The sequence below is a fragment of the Anoplolepis gracilipes genome, chromosome 1, assembly GCF_047496725.1.
Source record: "Anoplolepis gracilipes chromosome 1, ASM4749672v1, whole genome shotgun sequence".
NCBI classification, from domain to species: Eukaryota; Metazoa; Arthropoda; class Insecta; order Hymenoptera; family Formicidae; genus Anoplolepis; species Anoplolepis gracilipes.
In genome coordinates, this window is record NC_132970.1 from 22,694,993 (window position 1) to 22,718,294 (window position 23,302).

General features: G+C 31.9%; 1 protein-coding gene across 9 annotated transcripts; it reads left to right on the forward strand.

The window, feature by feature from the left end:
* Positions 1-35: 35 nt before the first annotated feature.
* On the forward strand, positions 36-22,772 carry Acxd (Adenylyl cyclase X D). 9 transcript variants are annotated; one of them, XM_072888619.1, is made up of 22 exons: positions 36-462; positions 2,388-2,863; positions 6,002-6,651; positions 11,642-11,776; positions 12,148-12,368; positions 13,185-13,341; positions 13,456-13,605; positions 14,227-14,351; positions 14,430-14,677; positions 16,040-16,391; positions 16,840-17,118; positions 17,329-17,505; positions 17,596-17,776; positions 17,890-17,973; positions 18,129-18,215; positions 18,316-18,459; positions 19,185-19,280; positions 19,372-19,495; positions 19,648-19,857; positions 20,466-20,646; positions 20,825-20,960; positions 21,038-22,772. In XM_072888619.1, exons 3-22 carry the CDS (start codon positions 6,544-6,546, stop codon positions 21,206-21,208), a joined length of 3,366 nt encoding a protein of 1,121 aa, XP_072744720.1. In that variant the 5' UTR covers positions 36-462; positions 2,388-2,863; positions 6,002-6,543; the 3' UTR covers positions 21,209-22,772. The 9 variants fall into 9 exon arrangements, with proteins under 9 accessions (XP_072744720.1, XP_072744711.1, XP_072744734.1 ...); XM_072888610.1 differs by lacking the exon at positions 2,388-2,863; XM_072888633.1 differs by lacking the exon at positions 2,388-2,863 and having other exon boundaries at positions 36-292.
* The last annotated feature ends 530 nt before the right edge of the window (positions 22,773-23,302 follow it).

Genomic DNA, 23,302 nt, shown 5'->3' on the forward strand with positions numbered 1-23,302 from the left:
ATAACTCTACGGCCAATCGACTTCTTAAAGTCTCACATTAAATACTGGCAGCAACTTCTTGAGTAATAAACATGTTCGTTCGAGTCGAACGATACGGTTCGCGCTTTTTTGTGACGCGTCGCGAAAATTGTTGCAACTTACGATAAGCTGCTAATAAAAGGCAGTCAAATGTCGTGTGTTTATGTGCTGTGGTTCTCTGTTTCTCCCATCATTTACATCGCGTCTAACGTACTTAGATTGCGATAGTGGTCACGAGTTGCTCTCGTAGATTTTTTATAAGCAATGGTTGACAGTAAATGAGTTTTTTCCTGTTTTTCATATTCGATAAGAAATGCCGAATATCAGTGATAAAAATATATTTCATTAAATAGGCTTTTACTAAGTTATCTGCAAATAAAATATATGATTACGAATCCAACTCATCACCAAGTCCAGAATCGTATATAGAATGTTCTGAAAAAGGTGTGTCTATGTGTGCGTGCGCGTGTGTGTATGTGTGTGTATGTGTGTAGTGTTTTATACACGTATGCCCATCCAAAATTAACCAGCATTAGCTCAGATTTCTACAATTTCGAATATTTTTTGAGCGGACGCTTTAGAAATTTTTTAAACTTAAAAATTAAAAATATTTTTTCAAGATTTAATTATATGTGTTTTTTTTTTTTTGACTGTATCTTTTTTAATGCGGTGATAATCTTCAATCGTCGTGGTTATACTTGATTATACCTAATGTTTTTACACATATAATTTATTTTATTTGATTTGAACTATTGATCGTTTTACAAATTACATATATAAAATTCATTGCACGAAAATAAAATTTTTGCATGTAACAAACGGAATCTAAAGAGAAAAAAAATTGGATATTTTAAATAATTATGGAAAATTTTGCTCACAATAGATTTTGTAATATTATATATATATATGTGTATATTGGATAAAGAAATTGTATGATATATAGGTATACAATTTTCTTATCGTACCGAGAGGCAAACTGATTATATATCATTATAAGTACTTTTGCATGTATGCAAAATCGATGACATATTGTCTTTCAATTAACAAGCAAATTAGGTTGTTTTTTCAATTAACACTGGATAATCAAGATCAGTCTAACTTCTTTCTACACGAAAATCGCACAGTTGTGAAAATTGACATCAGACGTGTAAAAACTTCACGTAGCAATGGTTTCGTTTGACGATTTCGTTATTAACATTATTCTCAACATGACAAAATCGTACAAACCTTGAAATCTATCGCTTGATCACGTATGACATTTTATGCTTGAATGAAAATTAACGTCCAACAGCCTGTTCTTCAGATAAGATCTTGCAAACATCTGCCATCCTTTATTCGTAATGTACTTTGTTTAAAGCAATTAAGAGATCGTTTCTTCAAATGTTCATATTTGATATATGTTACATTTCATATCTGATATTTCAAATACTTTTCTCAAGGATCTTGATGTTCAATAAATAAAGATTTTCAGTTTTATAATTATTTATTAAAATATCTCCTATCAATATTTGGTTAAAATAACAAAATTAATTAATTAATGCAGGTGTGATTACTTAAAAAAAAATCAATAATCTACGATTAAAAATGTCATCTATTTATTTTAACATTTTGTGAGATTTTAAATAAATTTGAAAAAAAATTGTAAATAAATAATAGCAACTAATAAGTAACTAATAGTAAGTTAACACTGTAAAAGAGGACGATTAAAATGCTCTATATTTTCAAGATCGCGATTCTTGCACAATAACATAACTTTAGCTGTTCAATAAAGATTTTCAGTTTTTATAATTATTAAAATATTATAATTATTAAAATATCTCTACTCGATGTTTGGTTAAAACAACAAAATTAATTAATTAATGTAATCTTTGCAGGTATGATTACTTAAAAAAAAATCAATAATCTACGATTAAAAATGTCATCTATTTATTTTAACATTTTGCGAGATTTTTTATAAATTTGAAAAAAATTGTAAATAAATAATAGCAACTAATAAATAACCAATAGTAAGTTAACACTGTAAAAGAGGTCAATTAAAATGCTCTATATTTTCAAGATCGCGATTCTTGCACAATAACATAACTTTAGCTGTTCAATAAAGATTTTCAGTTTTTATAATTATTAAAATATCTCTTCTCGATGTTCGGTTAAAACAACAAAATTAATTAATTAATGTAATCTTTGCAGGTATGATTACTTAAAAAAAAATCAATAATCTACGATTAAAAATGTCATCTATTTATTTTAACATTTTGCGAGATTTTTTATAAATTTGAAAAAAATTGTAAATAAATAATAGCAACTAATAAATAACCAATAGTAAGTTAACACTGTAAAAGAGATCAATTAAAATGCTCTATATTTTCAAGATCGCGATTCTTGCACAATAACATAGCTCTAACTGAAGAATCGCGATCCCGGACGGATTTCCGCGCACAATGACCTTTCGACCTTCCGAACGAGACGGCGCGGCGGAAGTCGTAAAAAGTGTCATTGAGTCCTCGATAGAGAGTGCAATATTGTTGCGTGCGTGTCGGGACGCGATGCCGGCGCAGGATGACCTTGGGGGGCCTCCATCATGACTCGAATCGAAAAGGAACCATAGGTGTACGACCCGCTCATCGTCGCACCTGCCGAGCTTGCTACGGCGATATCGACGGTGGAAAGTGGTCTCTCTCGCCGGACGAAAGTAGTTTATTGCGGGAAACACACGTCGACGAGTTTTCGTGCGCGCCTCTGAATAACGTGTAACTTGTTGGAAGAATCGTCGTGTACCAGCGATCTATCGGAAATCGTTAGCTGGGCTGACTTTTCATCCTGAAGTGGGGGAAGTGCGGATTAATAAGTAGGTATTGAGAAGAAACGTGTCAGCATGATCGTCGATGACGAGCGAAAATTGATTTATTGACAGTTGCATTTGCAATGGCAAATTAAAAGTTAATTGCTTGGAATATCGTCGTTTCCATCAAAATACGTGATTTTAATTTTAATAACGAGTTCTCTGACGAATTAAAAGTCGATGTTTCCTTTAAAAAAATGTCACCGAAAGAAATCATCATTTATCGTATTTTTCAATTTTTACCATTATATATATATATATATATACATGTGTATCATTTGATAAATATGTATTAACTTTAGCCGAACTTTTGACTTAGCGACGAGCTATAATTACTTTCTGCAAATAAAATGCTTGCTAATTTTTTATTGTCAATTAAACATTAATTAATAAAAATGAGTTAGAAAACGTTTCGCATCGCAGAAAGTAATTGTAATTATGTCGCTCAATAAAGTTAATACTTATCTATCAAGCGCTTTATTAAGCATCTATCATGTATGTGACACTAATGAGTGTGTATTCAAAGATGATTAATTCAGTAAACCTTTCAATCAAAATAAATCAATAAATAAGGTACTTGTAGATGCTCGACATGTACCTCGAAATTCATTTCGATTGAATCATTCGTCACGATAACCGCGATTGATAATTTTAATATTTATTCCTACCGTTTCGCCGACGACAAAACGACCAATTAAACACGTCCTTTTTCGAACGGATATTAATCGTCCGCTAATTATTCAAATCATTAAATGCCGCTCGATTTGGTCGATCCGGAAGAAGTAAAAACAACAGGATGTAATTAACAGAGCTCAAGTTATCGTCGTTGACGTCTGAAGCATGATCGCCAAAAAAAGATTACATATATACACGTACCATTATATAAGCCAAGCGTTATTACACATAGCCATTAAAATTAAATTGTACATGGCATTCCAAGAACTAACCAAGGTCCATCTTTTTATTGTGTTACCGTTTAACAGTCAATTTTTCTGAAATTTTTATTACTTGTCAAACTCACACACATGCATTGTTACATAAGTATAAACATCACTGGATACCTACATATCTTCAATAGAAGCTAGCAAATTTCGAGAAGTAGGTATATCGATGTCTAAGACTCTATTATTATTGTTTATTGGCTGATCTTGGCAATCACGCATAGGTAACTGTAAATCAATTTTGATATGAGCTGTCATGTGATTATTTTGAAGACATGTTACGCGCTGCAATGCCGGTAGTAAAGGATGCACCGAGCGTGAATACGTCGGAGAAAGTGCCGTCGCACAGATAATGAAAAGGTTCGTGGTGACCAGCGAAAAATGTTCCACCGCAGCGTGGCATAACTGGAAATGAAAATATTTCCTTGACTGCTTTGTAGATTTCACTTTTCCCATTTGTCTACAGTTTGCCAACTATCCAGAAGCGCCTTGTCGTATTATCGTAATAAAATTACGTGATAAAATTATGTAATTTGATTAACATCTGATTTATGATTAAGTGGTAAAGATGGGTTTTAAGAATGTCTTATTAGATATGACGTCTCTCGATACGCACGATATCAATCAAGTACTACGAATATTTCAAATTCCTTTGTCAAATTTTATAATTAAAATATAATAATCTTTGATTAAAAAAATTTTTACTTAAAAATATTGTGTTGAAACATGCACTCAAAAAAATGATCTTGCAACTTAAAAAAAATTTCTAGACGTAAAAAATTAACTGAAACAGATAAATGATTAGCAAATACTGTGATACTGTATATGTTTTGTACTTAATCAATTTAAATGACAGAGACAGAATTTATATCTGTATTATTAGTGTAATTTAGACAAAATTTTTCTGTGATGCTTCATCTTTAAGGCCTATTGTTAAAGATAATTACATTTGTGATTAATATTTAGCAATAGGATCTTAATTTTCTAGACGTGTTGCTACAATATTGCTGCTATAAATTCTATATATGACAAACAATATTCTAGATACAAAAAATAGCAATAAATTTTAATTGAGACATTTAAAAATTTATCTACATTAGTAAAATGTTTTCTTGAGTGTGATTAAATAAAAAAAAAGTTAATTTTATTATAAAAAGAAGTTATAAATGTGTGGTAATAAGAAAGAGTATGGTATTTTACGAAACATTCTGGGAAAAAAGATTGTAAACATTACACGCAATTTATTTTAATCCCTAATAGCGTCCTCGGCAGGATAAAGTGCTTCGTAATTCTGCAAAAGCGGTACGCGTTATCGGCTGACAAAAATATCTACCTAATTTTTCGATCAATTTCGGCTATCTCTCGAAGCTTTTATAAAGTCGAACAAAAACAGCCGCATACAAGAATCACAAAAATAAATGTGAGAGAATTCCTCTCGAATCCTTTCACCATTTGCTTGAGCTCAGTTCAGAGGAAAAAGGATACAAACAGAAATAATGTTTAAAGAAAAACAAATTTTAAATGCTTCTATTCTGTTGTACAGAATATTTAAAATTTAATTTTATTCCTAATAATTAAAGCTATAATTATCTGCATACGTCATACGATAGAATAAAAATAAATATATTTTAATGTAAAACACAGTTAATATAGATGTAATTATAATAAATAAATATTTATAAATATTTAATAACTTTCTGCATAACAGAAACTTTAAACGTGCATTTTTTTCTAAAATAGTATTTTTGTTTAAATTTTTTACTAAAATGGATGACTATGTTTTAAAGCAGTACACTAAATATGAATTATAACATTTAATAGTTCTATTTAAGAGGCGAAGGGAGGTGACGAATTCAGTTTTGAAAAATGAAGCAAGATTATTTCACAGATTAATCTTGAGCAAAGTTACATTTAAACGGAAAAAAGTGTTCGAGAATGTCGTTATTTGCTCGCGTATGTTTTTGCCAAGAGAGAAGTAAAAACTGCTGTCGGGTTTTAATAGTCGCAGGTTCTTATCTAGTCATTTATTTGTTTTAAAAAAAAGTAATTAGAATGTGCATATTGAAAGAGCTATAATCGATATATTTTTCGACGCAGAGGGAATTCTGCGACTCCGACGAGAAATGCAAACTACCTCTGTAATGTCATCGAGCGGATGTTTCTAACTATATGTTATTATCGAGATATTTGTTTGGTCTTTCAGATGTCCGCGTGAATTCTTCAAAAAAGTGTTTAAAATTATATTTAATTTACCTGCTACAAGAATCTCAACTTTCCTGACAGACGAAGAAACAAACTGTTTTCTATCTGCCTCGTCGCTTTATCGTCCAATCGATGTCGTGTTGTGCACCAGGTAGAATTTGTAGGTATAAAAAACCAGGAGTGTGCATTATATAGTTGATTGAAAGAGGGACAAAGAGAGAGAGAGAGAGAGAGAGAGAGAGAGAGAGAGAAAAAAAAGACACAAGGTAATCAAGTCAGGGGGAGTGTTTCGAGTGGCCCATTTCCCTTATCATGATAAAGCCTCGGTTTGGCGTGACCATCACGGAGAACCGCCACAGGTAGTGCATGGGGTGATTCACTTTTCGATTGCCATTCATGTGATCAGTCTTCTCGCGGATCCGCCGCCGCGATGAGTACAACAGCCGCGATTTCGCTGTCGCCGTCGTCGCCTTGTCATCGTGCTATAATTGTCATCGAAGAATGATTTGAAATCGGCACGTGAGACCCCAGAGCGGAACGAAGATGGACGTGGAACTGGTGACCCGAGCGTCGCTGAGCTCTCTGCAAAACGACGATGGCCGCATCGTCTCCCCCAACAGCTTCGACGAATGGACGTGGTCTAGCCTGAGGGTAAGTAATTAATGATCTGTTTTTATCGATGATGTAGAAAGCCACACACACGTGCATACACATATGTATATATAAGGATAAATATTTCAATATGCTTTTACTTTTTATTTTTTTTTTACTCACTTTTTATGTTATTGCATACCACACATGGATTCACCAACATTCTGTCGAAAATTTCGAAAGATCTTTATTCTTAGCTATTCTCTGCTGTTATTTATCTTTCCATTACAACTTACAGGCTAAATATAATTTTTATTTATACTGTAATAAGAATTCAGATTAGATTACTTTTCACATTACGAGAGTATTATAGTATCTTGAAGCTACAGTTCTTTGCGACTTCTTCAAAATGTTTAAACAATACTGGAGCTTTGGAAATGCATTTTGCATTTAAAAAATTTTTTTAGATCAATTTAATATTTCAGTATTTAGATTTTCTACAGACTTAGCTGAAACATAGCTATGAATTTTTTTCCAAGGCTAATAAAAAGAATATTATAAAACTTTCTATACTAGTTGCAAAAAAAATAATTGCAAGATATATTTCAATTTTGAATTGAAAGCCCAAGCTATCGAAATTCTGTCTTCTATTAACTAAAAATATAGACAATATTTTCACAGAATTTAATATTGAGTTCAATCTTTCGCATCAACGAGTATGTACGATTATATAAAATATAATTTCGATCGAGAAAATCCAGCTGACAAAAAGTCACCCGAAGAAAATAAGATTACAGGAAAATGTGTAGCGTAAAGTTACTATCAGGAAAGAGTGATAAACAAAGCAAGAAGACGAAAAAGATAGAAAAAAGAAATTCTTCGAAAGTGCAGTTTATCGACAGTTCTGCGATCGATTTATCTCTATGATATTTCACGTGACATTCGCGCGAGCACAAACTCGAAGAAATTAATACAGAGGCGGAAGAAATTTTTCTACCCTACCATTTTTTCTCAAAAAATGCAGTTGCGGTTTACTCTCTTCTGCATCATGTGCGATTCCAAGTTATTTGCCGTGTTATCAACGCGCGTATCAGCAGCAGCATCCGATAAAGTTTATTTTAGAAAAAGCGATTCAATCACCGACGCACCATCCTTCGTTCTAATCCATTCAACGTTTGCATGCAGGTTATTTGTCATTGGAATTTTTACACATTTCTTTCTTTATTTTGCTATCGAAAAAATCGAGAAAGAAATGTAAAACAATACCTTATTTCTTATTTTGATAAATATCTATCCTTATTAGAACACTTTTTATTTTTAATTTGTTACAAACTATTTTAGGATTGTTTCAAAAATCATATTGTTTGAATTATAATAGATAAGACTAAACTGAAGATTTTTTTATTTAATTCATTTCGGTTCGGTACAATCTACTTTCTATAATCGTACTGATAAATCAATGTTTGATCGAGCTCACGATCATTAATTGAAATGTAATCTAAGACAATTAAATCTATCAATACTTAGATGCAGGTACTAGAAAAAAATTTTCACATTTTATCTAATGTTATTATTCAATATGACAGTGACTTATGAATCAATGCTATTGTCATCCGAATATTTGGGAGAGACGAAGGATGATAAGCAGGATGAGGGACAATACTGACACGAGACGTGGAGAATGAGAAACGAGTAAAAAAGAAATGAGAGAGAGACGAAAGGAGACCTGCTGTGCGAATTCGGGATTGAAGATCAATATTCAGCGAGACAAGAGAGAGAGAGAGAAAGCGAGATTCGCCAAGCTGCGAACGGCAACGAGTGGACAAAACGCACGCGCGAGACGAAAGTACGGAAGCACGTTTCCCCCTGACTGTTACTGCTGCAGCCGGCTGCAAGTGGAGGTGCTTTTAAGCGCACCTTGTCTAATTGCACTTTAGACGGACGTAATTTTTCGGCGGGTGTGGTCGTATCGCGAAAAGTCACACTTTGCTTCGAATCGTAGTGTTAATTTCGGCCAGTGGCACGTGAGTATCTGCAAACGAAAGCAGAGACATTCCATCTCTTTCGTGAACCTACGTTCCAATAGTACGTTATATATACGTACGCGTTATCATCTAAATGCATTGATCACCAGGCTAACGATGCATTTTACACGCGATTGATGATCACTGTGCAAGAAATAATATTTCGATAATTATTACAGAAAAATTGTCAAAAAGGAAATTTTATTATGACGCATGCAAATGTATTTCGAAAATTCTCAATTCAATACTTTGTTAAAATAACGAGGTTTACTTTATTTTATTTACTAGATATATATTGCAAGAATAAGATGAGAGAAATTTTTCAAGATTTTTGGTTCCCGATTTATATCAGAAAAAAAAGATAGTTGAATATTTTAAATTAGTTCTAACTTTATATGATTAAAAAACAGTTTGCGATAAGTTCTGACAAGATAAAAACGTGATAGTTTTCTACAGAAAATATTTTGTACGTGACTTTCTTTAAAGCATAATTAATTAATTGTTCTTTTTTTAATTGTTACTCGATGCGACGTTCTTCAGTTGTTCTTAAGAATATCTTTCGATAAAATAAAATTAAAGACAATTGAATAAAATAAAGCCAGATTATTTTCCAGATATCCAATATATCTTATAGCATTCAATATTTAATATTCGAACTTGGCGACTTGATCTTTGGTATTCTACGCTCAAAAAAATGATCTTGCAACTTCAACAAAAATTTTCTAGGTGTAAAAAATTAACTGAAACAGATAAATGATTAGCAAATACTGTGACACTGCATATATTTTGCACTTAATCAATTTAAATGACAGAATTTATATCTCTACTATTAGTGTAATTTAAACAGAAAATTTTTCTGTGATGTCTATTTTTAAGGCCTATTGTCAAGGAAATTATATTTGTGATTTCTAGAGGTATTGCTAGAATATTGCTGCTATAAATTCTATACGTGATAAACAATATTCTAACAGATACAAAAAGTAACGATAAATTTTAATTGAGACATCTAGAAATCTATCTATATTAGCAAAATATTTTTTTCAGCACAATATTCTAACATCAGTATCTAACATTCTACTCTTAAGAAAAAAGATTTTTAACTCTGAAATATTAATTCTTAATCACCACAAAGATATAATATTTCAAGGCAAGATATTTTTACTTTTCCTTCCAAGTTTATTATAAGATAAAAAATTGTTGTTGAGATAATTGATATAATAAATATAATAAATGTAATAAATTTTTTTGTTCAAATTATTCAAATTAATAGCGTGCTCCAAATATTAATAAATGCAATTTAATTGTAAAAACAAATGAATCACACAGAGAAGAATTAAAAATATGCATCTTGCTATACGCAACGTAGAAATTAATCCCGGACGTAATCCCACTCCATAGCTCGAAACGGGCAAATCCAACAGGAGCTTGCGATGCATTCGACGGTGCATACTAAAGGAGTTAGGATCGTGCGACTGCGCCCGATCACGGATGCGGTTTATCATTTTTACGAGCCTAGTTGTGTAATTTACGCGGGCCACGCGCTACGCACATGCGATTATCAGATAGCTGGTGACCAGGCAGTTGTGCAGGCGGAAATGCTAGGGAAGACGCAGCCGCGACTTGCAACCTTCTCGCGATGTCTGTGCAAAGGGTTGCAAATTAAAAATTCAATCTCGCGACACGTCTCGAATGTCAATTTCTGGTGCGCGTTGTCTTGTGAAAACTTACGTGGCATAAAAGTGAAAAAAGTGAATGACTATAAATCGTTAATTTACCGACTTATCAGTAGATCAATTGATCAGCTGATTAATCGATGTTATTAAACATTTTTATTTTTGTACTTGATAAACACATTCCGAGGAGGAAATTAATCCAATGCGTTTCAACAGAAGATAGCTTTTATAAATACTTAAACGAATAAAGATCGAGAGTATATTTTCTTTATAATTCTCGTATAATTTGTATATTGATATACAAATACTGTCTGATACTGTCTGATACTGTGTGCAAATGTTTTGATACGAAAATCCATCAAGTACTAAAAGTGTGTTATAAAAGCAATGACGTAATCCAATATATTTTCATGTATATATATCTGAAAGTACAACCTTACAATTAAAACGACATTATTCTGATATACATAAAAGGAGATTCTTGCTGCGATATAAAAGGACATTTTACAATTAGCTGAAATACATGCGATCATTTATTAAAAGTGGAATCTTGACGTAATCATCGATTCATAAATCGCGTAATAAAATATATAATAAAAGTCTCTATCATTGACGGAATATAAAAAATAATTCTTGGACGAATTCTCCTCTCGTCCGAATCGAAATCCAGCTGGCTGAGATGAATTGCAACGCTATATGTTTCGCACAATGACAATGTTATCCATTTTCATAATCTATATTGACTGATGTCTCAACGTTATGGAACGATAACAGTGCATATACTCTCTGATAAATTTATAACTCAACTTTTGAAATTAAGAGCAAAGATACTTTTTATCAAATCGATTAACAAATGTGTGTGCTTTTTGATTTATTACTTTGGCGTTTAATGGGAAAATAAATTATCGTATAACGAATTAATACTATAAAGATTTGCATTTAATTACATTTATAATATAATAATAAAAAATAAGAATAACAAAAGATTCATATATATCTTTTTGATCAATGTTTTTTTTTCAACAGGAAATTTTCTTAATCTAAAAATTGAAAAAATTCACATACAATTAGAAATTAAAAAATTAAATATAAACAAATAGATTACATACCGTTAAAATCAACATACTAGTGATCTCTCTAAACGTTTCTTTTAAAAATAAAATTTCGCAAATCATACACATCTTTTCATTGAATTACTGAATCTACAAAATTAACGATTATAGTATAGTTTTGCCGCAATAAGTACTTTTCCATGTCTTTTGCGCGAAATATCTGGAACATCACGATTATCTACAATAATTTGCCGATTCGATAGCGAATCGATTACGATCTTAAGCAAACTTTCACTTTCAGAAACAATTCAAGTACAAGAGCCTAGAAAAGCTTTACACGATCTATCAAAGACGATTACAATATGGTTATCTCTCAATATTCATCTTGCTGCAACTGCTGCTTAGACTCATATATTGCTTGACTCTGATCACGATGGTAAGCTCAATATTTAAGACACTATATATATATATATATATATATATATATATATATTTGGCAATATTATATATATGTATTGTACATTAGTTTTTAACAGAAAAATTAGATCTTTGAATAAATAATTCTTTAAATATATTAAATTAAATGTTTGTCACTTAAAGATTAAGAAATGAAATCCTTATTTTTCCTTACATTTTTTATTTTGGTTATTAATATTATTATAATATTAAATTAAATTAAATTAAATTAAATATTGTTCTAATATTATAATTATTAATATTATTTATATGATTTGCATAGGTTTCTGAATCTTAAGAATCTATAATAATAACATGATTAAGAAAGATATTTCTATTTCTTTTCTTCAGCTCAGCATAAAGGAATGCCTGCTGGACATCGTAGTCTACTGTATCGTAGGCGCTCTACTCTGTCCTATGATCGCTCTGTCATTCAGATCGAAAATCATCGCCAAAAACACTTATTTGCCAATTATGCTTTCCTGGCTGATCGTTGTGCTCTTGGTCGCCGCTGACCTAGCTATTCCTCTGTATTATACCTTCGCCTACGCTGAAGGCATCCCGCCGATAAGGTACTGATAACTCGCGAAGCAAGCAAATAATTGTGCAAGGCCTCGCATCTGATTATTATCGTTATTGTCATCAGCCTTCGGAGACTTCCTAGTGACAGTTGCCTCTTTAACGAACAGTTTATCGAAATTATTCCGTGATAATTGTCTATCTAAGCATATAAATATTTATTACTGATAAAAAACAAAATGTGTATTTTTGTATAAATGTATTCCTTTTTATTTTTGTAACATATTGTCAAGAAAAAAGAATGGCTAATATTACAACGATTGATATCTATCGAGCACATGGCGCAAAATAAAAACAAAATTACTAATATAGAGATATTTTTGTAATAAAGTTCTATTAAGTACTTATTTAAAAAAACTTATTTAACATAATTTCGCATATGCAGTCATATATTCAATCACATAAAAAAAAATTGTCTCCATCATTATTCTTTATATTTTAAGAATCTAAAGATATATGTAAAAATATATATATATATATATATATATATATATATATATATATATATATATATATACATAGGAGAACATTTTTGTGAAAAATCGCAATTTATATAATTTGCTGTTAGTAATAACTGATTATTCGACAACAAAAGAATATGCGTATCAAGATTTAAAATATCCTTGATGCATATACGGGCGCGTATTTTCTACAGTTTCACACGGTTGCCCTCTCCGCGCGATTGATTAGCTGTTTCAATTTCCATTAATAAGCACAGATCTGCGAACTTGCTACCGTATGTGTACTGCTATGTACAATGCATATATGTAACATCTGAATATATATATATATATATATTTTATTTTTAGACCGGCATACGCGACACACGCACTTCTCGCTTGTTACGTATTTCTGCCAATCACGAAGAATTCACATGCTTTTGTGCTCGGCCTTACCGCCACGATGTGTTACCTGATGACCCTGTCGTTAATCACCTACAGCAACACGTCCGATCACATTACCAAGGTAAACCCTCTACTGACAGGCAGGTGTAACCACCTGACGTAATCCGCGAGATTGACGTAAGATAGGCGTAGCTAAAGAATGTAATTCTTCTTTTTTCCTTTTTCTCAACTATAGATTGTTGCCGATGTGATATACTTTGTGTGCATAAACGGCCTGGGACTTTACTTCAGGTTCATGAACGAGGTCGTTATCAGGCGCTCCTTCCTAGATCGCCGGAAATGTGTTGAATCCACGCTCAGACTCAATTATGAAAAGGACCAAGAAGTAGGTCTAAACTAACACATAAATTCGATCGGTGAAATAGAGATTTATCGTTATTTGTCGGGTTAAAAATATTTTGCAATTTTTTTGATTAATTTTGATTAATAAAAATAAAGCAATAATAAAAATAGTTATTAGTTTCAACATATTTTTTATATCGAAAAACGAATTTCTCTTCCTTTAAAAGAAAAGGTAGGTCTCTTAAAAAGATTTCTAACTTTTGAAATTGAAATGATATGCAATAGAAGACGCGCCTCAAATCTAAACAGTATTTCGTACGGAGAATGTAAGAAATGAATTCGCAATGCTAGGCACGTAAGCTCACGGTTGCTATAATCACGTTGTGAATTCTTGCCTTTCGCACTTTAAGTCTCTGAACTATACTCTGACTGTAGTCTACTGTTTGATGTTTTCCTTTCGTACGTCTATAGAAAATACAAAGACATAAAAATTTCTAAATTTGCAAAATTACTAAGATATAATAAAGGAAAAATAATCCAAAGTCTAATTTAATAACAATAAAAAAAAAATAAAATTACGTACATTTAAAATTAGAGTTTTAATGGTTTAGAAAAAATTCGAGGATTTATACCTAGAGGTTAAAATAATCGTCAATATTTACAGGAACAATTGACACGGAGTATATTGCCGCAACATATAGTGGCGAAAATAAAAAAAGATTTTAGGGATATTTTCAAGTTTATAGAGGAGCACAAGAAAAGCCCTCCGCCGAAAGGCAGGCCGCATAAGTATATATTATTTTTACAGCAAATACGAGATATTTTATTACACGTGATTATCCGTTAGATTAATCATCCTATTTTCAGCGATCTATGCGTGGAGACGCACGACAATGTGAGCATCTTGTACGCGGACGTAGTGAATTTCTCTGGACTTACCGTAACGTTGCCGATACGAAAACTCGTGGAAACCCTGAACGACTTGTTCGGTAGCTTCGACGAGGCATCGGAAAGGCATAACGTATTGAGAATCAAATTTTTGGGCGACTGTTATTATTGCGTGAGTGGTGTACCCACTCCAAATTCCCAACATGCCAAAAGCTGCGTTGATCTCGGTAAATAATGATTTATTTACATCTCGTGTGTGTGTCATCTCGTGAAAGCGAGCGTGACGTAGATAAAGTTTCGAGAACCTCTTTGGGGATTAAATGGATATTTCAATGATACTTTAAGTACATATGTACAAGTTAATTATTACAACATGTATTACAAAGTTATGATATGCAATAATCAGGATATTTTAAGGGGATCCAAAATTAAAGACAGAACATGAATTACAGATTTTGAAAATTTTTTTTTTTTTGGCTACGAAGATTGATATTGAAATTTTTCTCCTCAATCAAGTACTTACAAAAACAACACGCGAAGGCTAATAATTTCATATAAAAATGATAAAAAATTAAAAAATGACAGTTACGTCGTAACAATATTTACTTTTAATATAAAAAGTTCTACGGTATGTCCGTGCAAGAGATATAGCGTCCGCGTTTGGAATAACATAACAGAATATTAATAAACTTTTGGAAATGACTTTAGAAGCCTAGTAAAAAAGATTTTTAAAATCTATAAAAAATTACTCTCGTACATCTGTGAGGGTCCGAGATTGAAACACAAACTCACGTCAGACGTCATTTCTAAAAATTCACAAATATTCCTTCATGCAATTCCTAGCAGAAATCTATCTTATTTTGTGTTTATAAATTGCACAACTTTTATATTAAGCAAATATATTGTCATGTCACGTTAAATTTGGTCGATAATATAGAAGAGCTTTTGAATCCCCTTAAGCTTATTTTTATAAAGGCAAAGGTAAAGAGAGATTTTCTTTGATTAGGGTAAACTCGGGTAAGATGGCCATAGTTTTTTAAAATGCAAAAACATACTTTTATTTTTATTTTGTTATTTTTTAATAGTGTTTGGCATATTATCTTCCCTGAAGCTTAAATTGCGTAATATTATCGAAATTAAAAGGAAAATATTTAATAGAAATTTTATATTATCAAAATAGTACAACATAAGCATTCGCCATCTTACCCAACTTTTACAGAAAAGATAACCATAATATTTATAAAAAAAATAGTAAAAACAAAAATAAAAATTATAGATCATATAATAATTTACATATCTTTATAATACGTCTGACGTCGATTACGATAGCTTAACTGTAATTTATTCAACGTTACAACAGTTTCTATTGGACAAATGAAAAACTTAGCAGATAATCAAAAGTAAAAATATGGTATAAGATTCACAATATCGTTATTTCGAATAATGTATGCACATAAACTACTATAAATATCGATTATCTTTGATAATAACTAAAAAAGCGCACTATGTAGCAATTATTGAAAAAATTACAGCCTATCGCCATCATACCCTAGTTTAGCCTAAATATTATTTTATAAAATGATACGCAGGACTCGATATGATAAAAATCATCAACGAGGTGAGAGCGCGAGTCTATCGCGAAAGCGGTGTCGACGTGAACATGAGAATCGGCGTGCACTCGGGCAATATAATATCCGGAATCCTGGGGACAAATAAGTGGCAATACGACGTTTGGTCGCGCGACGTGGTGATAGCGAACAAGATGGAGCAAACTGGAAAGCCCGGCAAGGTCCACGTGACTCAGCAAACATTGGATCTCGTTAACGTGAACGATTACAATTGCGTCCCGGTCGAAAGGTTGGACGACGAAGTCCTGCGAAAATACGGGATACGTAGCTACCTAATCACGCCGTCCTTACCGGAAACGCCGATACCGATGCGGTGCGTGTCTCCCGGTGGCGTAGGAAAATCATAACTCGTATCTATAACATTGTTTTAAATCAATTTCAATCAACATTTTGATTTCAATATCTCGACTCTGTTCATCCTTCAGTCATTCGCAGATGTCTACAAGTATCCTCATGGATCTTTTAATTTATAAATTTCCACGGATTAATTTAAAGCTCTGAATAAATATGTCTCCACAAATCGAATCATTCATTTATATTTACGAAAAGATTTTTAATAATGATTCTTTTAATGATTATATATTCTGCTTTTACTCATCATCATTATTCGATCTGTACGCTTCATAGATCCTATATGTTATAGAAAAGCATCTAAATTTTAATGAATACTCCTACGCCACTGATTTTTCACACTGTCCTTTGGTCGAGCAAATTTCCATTGAGTTTCGTATCGTTGACAGACGAACTTTGTTGCAGAACAGCGAGAACAGTTTGAAGGTCATTAGTTCGGACTCGCCGATTCTATCATATCCTACGCCTAACAAACACTACATCAAGTTCTACAATGGACGCTCCAACACTCTTATCAATAATACTTCCAGAACGAAATTAACGAATAATCAGGCGGACGTTTTCGCAAGCACTTACAGACGGAGAACGCACTTTATGGATTCCTGCTTACGAGATTATCATCTAATGTTGAAAGCGGCGGACGCCGAAATGGAGAACGCTATTAATCAGATGCCTCTCAATAAATGGGAGTAAGTTTTTCACAATTTTTTATTTCAATAGAGAAACGTCCATTAGATTTTCTTATGTTTGATTCTTAAAGTATATATATTTTTCTTTCTTGAAAAAAAATTTCGAATATTAAATTTTTTAATTTCAGGTAAAATTATTTAAAAAAAATACAAATATTAATGCAATAAATTAAAACAATACAAACAATTAAATTTTTTATTTTTTTTTAGACAGTGGAGCAACTGGAAACATATAAATCCACTTTTTCTGACATTTCGACAATGGAGTTGGGAGATTCCATTTCTGCGTGAACCAGATCCTCTCTTCAAGTTTTACATAGGCTGCTCTGCCTTCGTGCTACTCTTCATGGGACTCATGTATCTCATACCCACGCTAATGATCTCCCAGTATATATATCACAAATATCAGTCTGATAATTCTTATTAATCATCAATGTCAATATAATAATTATGAAAGTCTCCCTCACCTTTTTGCAGATGGTACCTGAGTACAATTATCAGTTATTCAACAGCGATGATGTTTTTAATCATTTTAATACCTCTCACGTGGATGCACTTTGTGTGGAATCGTTGCAAGGATCCGCACGACGAACACGAAGGACACGTTCCGCATCCACGGAACAAATTGCTATACTTCTTTTATCAAACAAGCGTAAAGGTGACTATATTATTATTTAATTTACTACGTCTTTCATTTATCTTTACTATTTATATGCATATTTTTACTATTTAATCACATCATTTTTTTCTATTTATTTTATTTTGATGCAGGTTGTATGGAGCGCCCTTTTGAGAACAATCTTGTACTTGGTGATCACGATAATGTTGACGACATGTGCCATGTTTGACATGATTGTAAGATATTTCTCCAATTTATTTTTTGCCGATTATTATTCCGCATGTTTTACGAATTTAGTTTCCTTTTTTCTGTGATATAAGGTTCGGTAAAATAATTATTTTTTAACTATAAATTAGAAAGTAGCGATGAAACATATTAAAATCCTTTTCAGTTCGAATGTAAAAATGTGAACAATAATGTAACGTCCAGCATGGAGGAGATCGGCGCCTCTAGTTTAGAATGCGTGACTACACCTTGGGTAAGATGATTTAGTACGTACACGGTACAGAATTTCATTCACGTGAAAATTTGTTGTCTCAGCGACGACGATATGGCTATCAATGATTCCTTTTTTGCAGCAAATGACGGAAACCTGCTCGTTGGCGATCCTCACCAGTTTCCTCTTCCTGAGAGTCCACTACGCTTTGAAATTTGTAATAGGTATCTGCGTGGTGGCCTTTTACGCGTGGAATGTTTGGGAGCACCGGTCTAATATATTTCACGTATGTTAGGTATTTTTTTAAAGAAACAGCCCAGGTAGCAAGCACACGAAATTTGGACGTCAAAATATGGTCAGTTCAAACCAAATATGACGTGATGTAATGACGGAAAAATAACGGTCCAATGTCACAGAGCGATGACGACATTTCAAGACGTTAAAAAGACGTGACTTCATGACCATTCTAGAAACACCTATTAGTGACGTTTTAATGACATTTGATCATGAATCTTTTCCTCTAGCGTGAACACGTAAAAAATGAAAAATTCATTCACAAATATTGAATTCGTTAACGAAACTTTTCACTTTTCACGAGTTCACGCTAGAGGAAAAGATTCATGATCAAATGTCATGATCAAGTCCCAGATTAGAGAGAAAATTCATGTTAGAGCCCTGAGGTATAGAGAATTATGAATATCAAAATTATACACAAAATTGTTTTAATAATTTAAGATGTTATAAAAAATTAAATGAGTTTTTAGTTAAAAAATAGTAATATTTAGGCGATTTATAATAATAATAACTTAAAAATCACGATATTATGACTTTTTTTGCAACGTCATTAAGACGTCACAAAAAAGACGTTTTAAATTAGACATTATTTGGTCATGTGACGTTATTACGAACCAGAAATAACCAGTTTTCAACGTCAAAATGACATGTGCTTGCTACCTGGGAGTCTTGTACTTTTTTTTTATTATGAAATAAAATGTATTTTACATTCTTCAGTCGAGCGACACGTGGAATCCTCACTTGGAACCAAAAGTAGCGCATATATTAACTGTGGTATTTCTCACGTTTTCCTTACATCTTATCGATCGTCAGGTGAGTCTTTTCGAAAATCGCATTTTCATGAAATCTTCCCGCCGTTATTTGTTAATAAGTTTAATGTTCTTTTATGAACATCTTCGTTTAGGCAGAGTACCTGAGCAGGCTGGATTATCAATGGAAACGTCAGCTGACAAAGGAACAGGATGAAGCATTTCATACGAGAAACGCCAATAAGCTTCTACTCCGTAATATTTTACCGGAACACGTTGGTACGCTATTTTCAACAATTATTTTATACGTTTCTTTCGAATATGCAATCGATATATCGATTAACTTGTGATAAAAATAACGTGTATAATAATAATGATTTAATATTCGAAAAAAATCGAGATTAAGTATCCCGTCACTCGTTTGATTCTAGCGGAGTTTTATTTGAACATGAACCGAAGTGAAGAGAACGAACCTTATCACGAGGCTCACAGCAACGTCGCCGTAATGTTCGCCTCTCTGACAGGGCTGTCAATCGACGAGAGTGACATCCTTATCGATCTGAATGAGATTATCTGTGAATTCGACAAGCTACTCTTCGAATCTTGCTTTGTGTGCCGTATAGAAAAAATAAAGGTCGCCGGTGAGTGTTCCATGAATAATTCATTTTCTGAAAAATGACGAAGAATAGATTAATATTTACGAGCTGGATTCTAAACGACAATTTTGACGCTTTCATTACTATTTCAGTTATGAGTTTTGCCATCAAACGCGTACTTATATACATTTTAAATCTTATCGATTATTATTTATAAAAACTTTTTTAAAAGATAGATTAATATACAAGTATAATCACATAAATTGATTTATATATGAATAAATGATTTAATATATATTTCATTTATAATTATTCTGAAAAATTATTTTAGTAAATTTTATAAATTACTAGCAAAGAGATGTAAAAAGAGAAATTACTTTGACGCTTTCATTACTATTTCAGTTAAGAGTTTTGCCATCAAACGCGTACTTATATACATTTGAAATCTTATTGATTTATAAAATTATTATTTATAAAAACTTTTTTAAAAGATAGATTAATATACAAGTATAATCACATAAATTGATTTATATATGAATAGATGATTTAATATATATTTCATTTATCATTATTCTGAAAAATTATTTTAGTAAATTTTATAAATTACTAGCAAAGATATGTAAAAAGAGAAATTAAAATTTCTCTACATTCAGGAACAACATATATGGCAGCTTGTGGATTAGAAGCTAGTCGACGCAATTCGATGCATAGTACCGAGAGCGAAGAGGATTCCAACGACAATGTGGTCAAGGTGATGGCGCAATTTGCCGTACAAATGATGTCCGTGCTCGATAAAATGATCGCGAGATCTTTCACCACATCGAAACCTTACAAGTGAGTAATTGTAAGCAGGCACATAAAAAGCGGCGGACAAAATTGTAAAGAATTGTGACGACTTAATTAAAATATAATAACTCATTTGTATAGAGTTTAAACGATGACTGTTATTTATTCTGAGGAATTATTAATAATATATATATATATGTAAAATTTCTCTTACGTGATCTTTCAGATTGAGGATCGGAATTTCTCACGGAGAAGTGACGGCTGGTGTCGTGGGAGCTCAAAAACCTTTGTACGATATTTGGGGCGATGCCGTAAATATGGCGTCCAGAATGGACACCACCGGAGTACCTGGAAAAATACAAGTAGAATTTTTATTACTATTCTCAAAACGATAAATTTGTGAAACCAACTAATTGTGATTTGCATTTTAATTTGACAGGTGACAACGGATACGGCTGTCGTGTTAGAACAGCAAGGTGTCAAATGTCATCTACGTGGTGAAACGTACGTCAAACCGAAAGGAAAGGTCACGACATATTTCGTGGGCGTTGATGAGAAGGGAATGTTGGAAAAAACGGATTCTGGAGAGGAAGAGAGCACTAGTTTATGACAAAGGACGAATGATAATAAGGATTAATTTTAACAATCAAGCTACATCTCCCGATCGACAAATCGTCTAAAAAGCATACAGGGTGTAATCGAACAGTCTCGTTCTCTACTGTTATATACAGTTACATATGATATTTATTTCTAAAATTATTAAAATTATTCCACTGGTATAACAATTACGTAAAACGAATTTCTATAACGTACATGTTATAGATTAACAGTTGTGACACGAGAAAAACACGAGTAGCAATGAAAACATCCTTTTAAGATGAATCTCTTGTCTCATCGTTTCACATAGTTTTAAGATGAATCTCTTGTCTCATATCTAATCATTTAATATATCAAATATATTTTTTATTCTACTTTTAAAAAAAAATATCCATTGTCATAGTAAATGAGATAAAAATGTGTAAAGATATATTCATATATAAATTTGTAACATACAATATATCGATATTCGCAGTGTAAATAAAGATAGTGGATACAAAGATGAAAAAAGATGACGGCATTGTTTGAACATAGAGGAAGCGGCTTACAAGTTACACTCTGTAATGTTTGAACGAGCAAGACCGGAGAGAAACCAAAGAAAGTGCGAGAGACCAAAGAATGAGAAGCGCGGGAGATAACGCGCGATAGTAAAATAACGTAAAAAAAGAATATACCTCAAATGATTTATATAGGTTGTACTCTCGAGATATATCGCGATAATAATGATTATTTCCCGCCGGCCACACTTATTACCGCCGTGTCATACTGCTAATCAAAAAATGAAAGAGATCTATATATATATTGTACGTAATTATAACAACGTTTTTATCATATACAAGAGAATTATATTATATTTGTACAGCGCCCGAAAGATGTATACGATGTTTTTTCTGCATCATGTTACTTTACACGTGCACAGTAATTATTAATCGCAATATATTAAACCAGCTCGCTTCTCACATACAACAATATCTTTCACTGAATATTCCTGAATTATACTTTGTTATATGAGAAAAGCGATACTGAACAATTGTATTCATTAATTTGCATCTGTTACATCAAAAGCAGAATGATACAATCGCGAGAAATGATATAATTTAATATTAAAATACACATCTCTCTACCGACCATATAAATGACGATACGTCGCAATAAAAAAATTACATAATGAAAAGAAAGTTTTTTTTTTTTTTTCATGGTTTAAGCAGGCAAATTTTTAAAATAATATATTTAAAGATATTAATTAGAGTGAATGTATATTACAAAACTTCAACGCACATTTGACGATATCTCATTTTTTCCTTATGTTTGTCTATTTTCCTGAGTATTGCGACTCATTTTACGACTGCGATTGCGTAATACAAAATATCGCAAAATACAAAACCAAGATTGCGAGAAAGAATAACGCATTTATTTTTATATCAAAATGCAGTAACGACAAAGCGATCGTTTGTTTATTTGTAAATATCTTTTGTATATATATATTTTAAATATTATAAAAATAATTGACTAAAATGTGATTATGTCTAACGATTTGAATAAAATATTTATTACCGTCTATTTGCTTTATACTTTTATTCCTACCTTAAATAAATCCTCTAATTATAATTCTAGTGTGACAGAAAAATTTGAAATAATATTTTAATGGTTAATTAGCATCAATCTTTGCTTAGTATATTAATATACTATTAATATGAAATTATAATTAGGGTAATAAATTTTTACTACCAATGTAATTGTTAATAAAGGTCAATCTCTTTAATAAGGCAATGTACAAAACTTATCGCATACACAGTATGCATATTCATTTTATATCGCGATATAAAATTCATTAATTACAACATTCGTCTAGAATTAAATAATTAACATTACTGTACAAGATAATTCACGGGAAGAATCGAGCCTTGTTTATTAATAGAGTTTCGGATCGATTATTCTGCCCCCTCCACCGACCCTCTTCTCTCTCTTTCTCTCTCTCTCTCTCTCTCTTTCTCTCTCTCTCTCTCTCTCTCTCTCTCTCTCTCTCTCTCTCTCTCTCTCATTCTCACTCTTTTCGCATTTCTTCATTTTCTCATCTTCTAATTAAAGTATAATCAATTAATTAAAT

Excerpts from the sequence above, each read along its gene's own strand:
- Acxd (XM_072888603.1), top strand. The coding sequence starts at position 10,046 with ATGCATTCGACGGTGCATACTAAAGGAGTTAGGATCGTGCGACTGCGC. Across the intron at positions 13,606-14,226 it reads ATTATGAAAAGGACCAAGAA|GAACAATTGACACGGAGTAT; the intron begins GTAGGTCTAAAC and ends CAATATTTACAG. Across the intron at positions 17,506-17,595 it reads CCCACGCTAATGATCTCCCA|ATGGTACCTGAGTACAATTA; the intron begins GTATATATATCA and ends ACCTTTTTGCAG.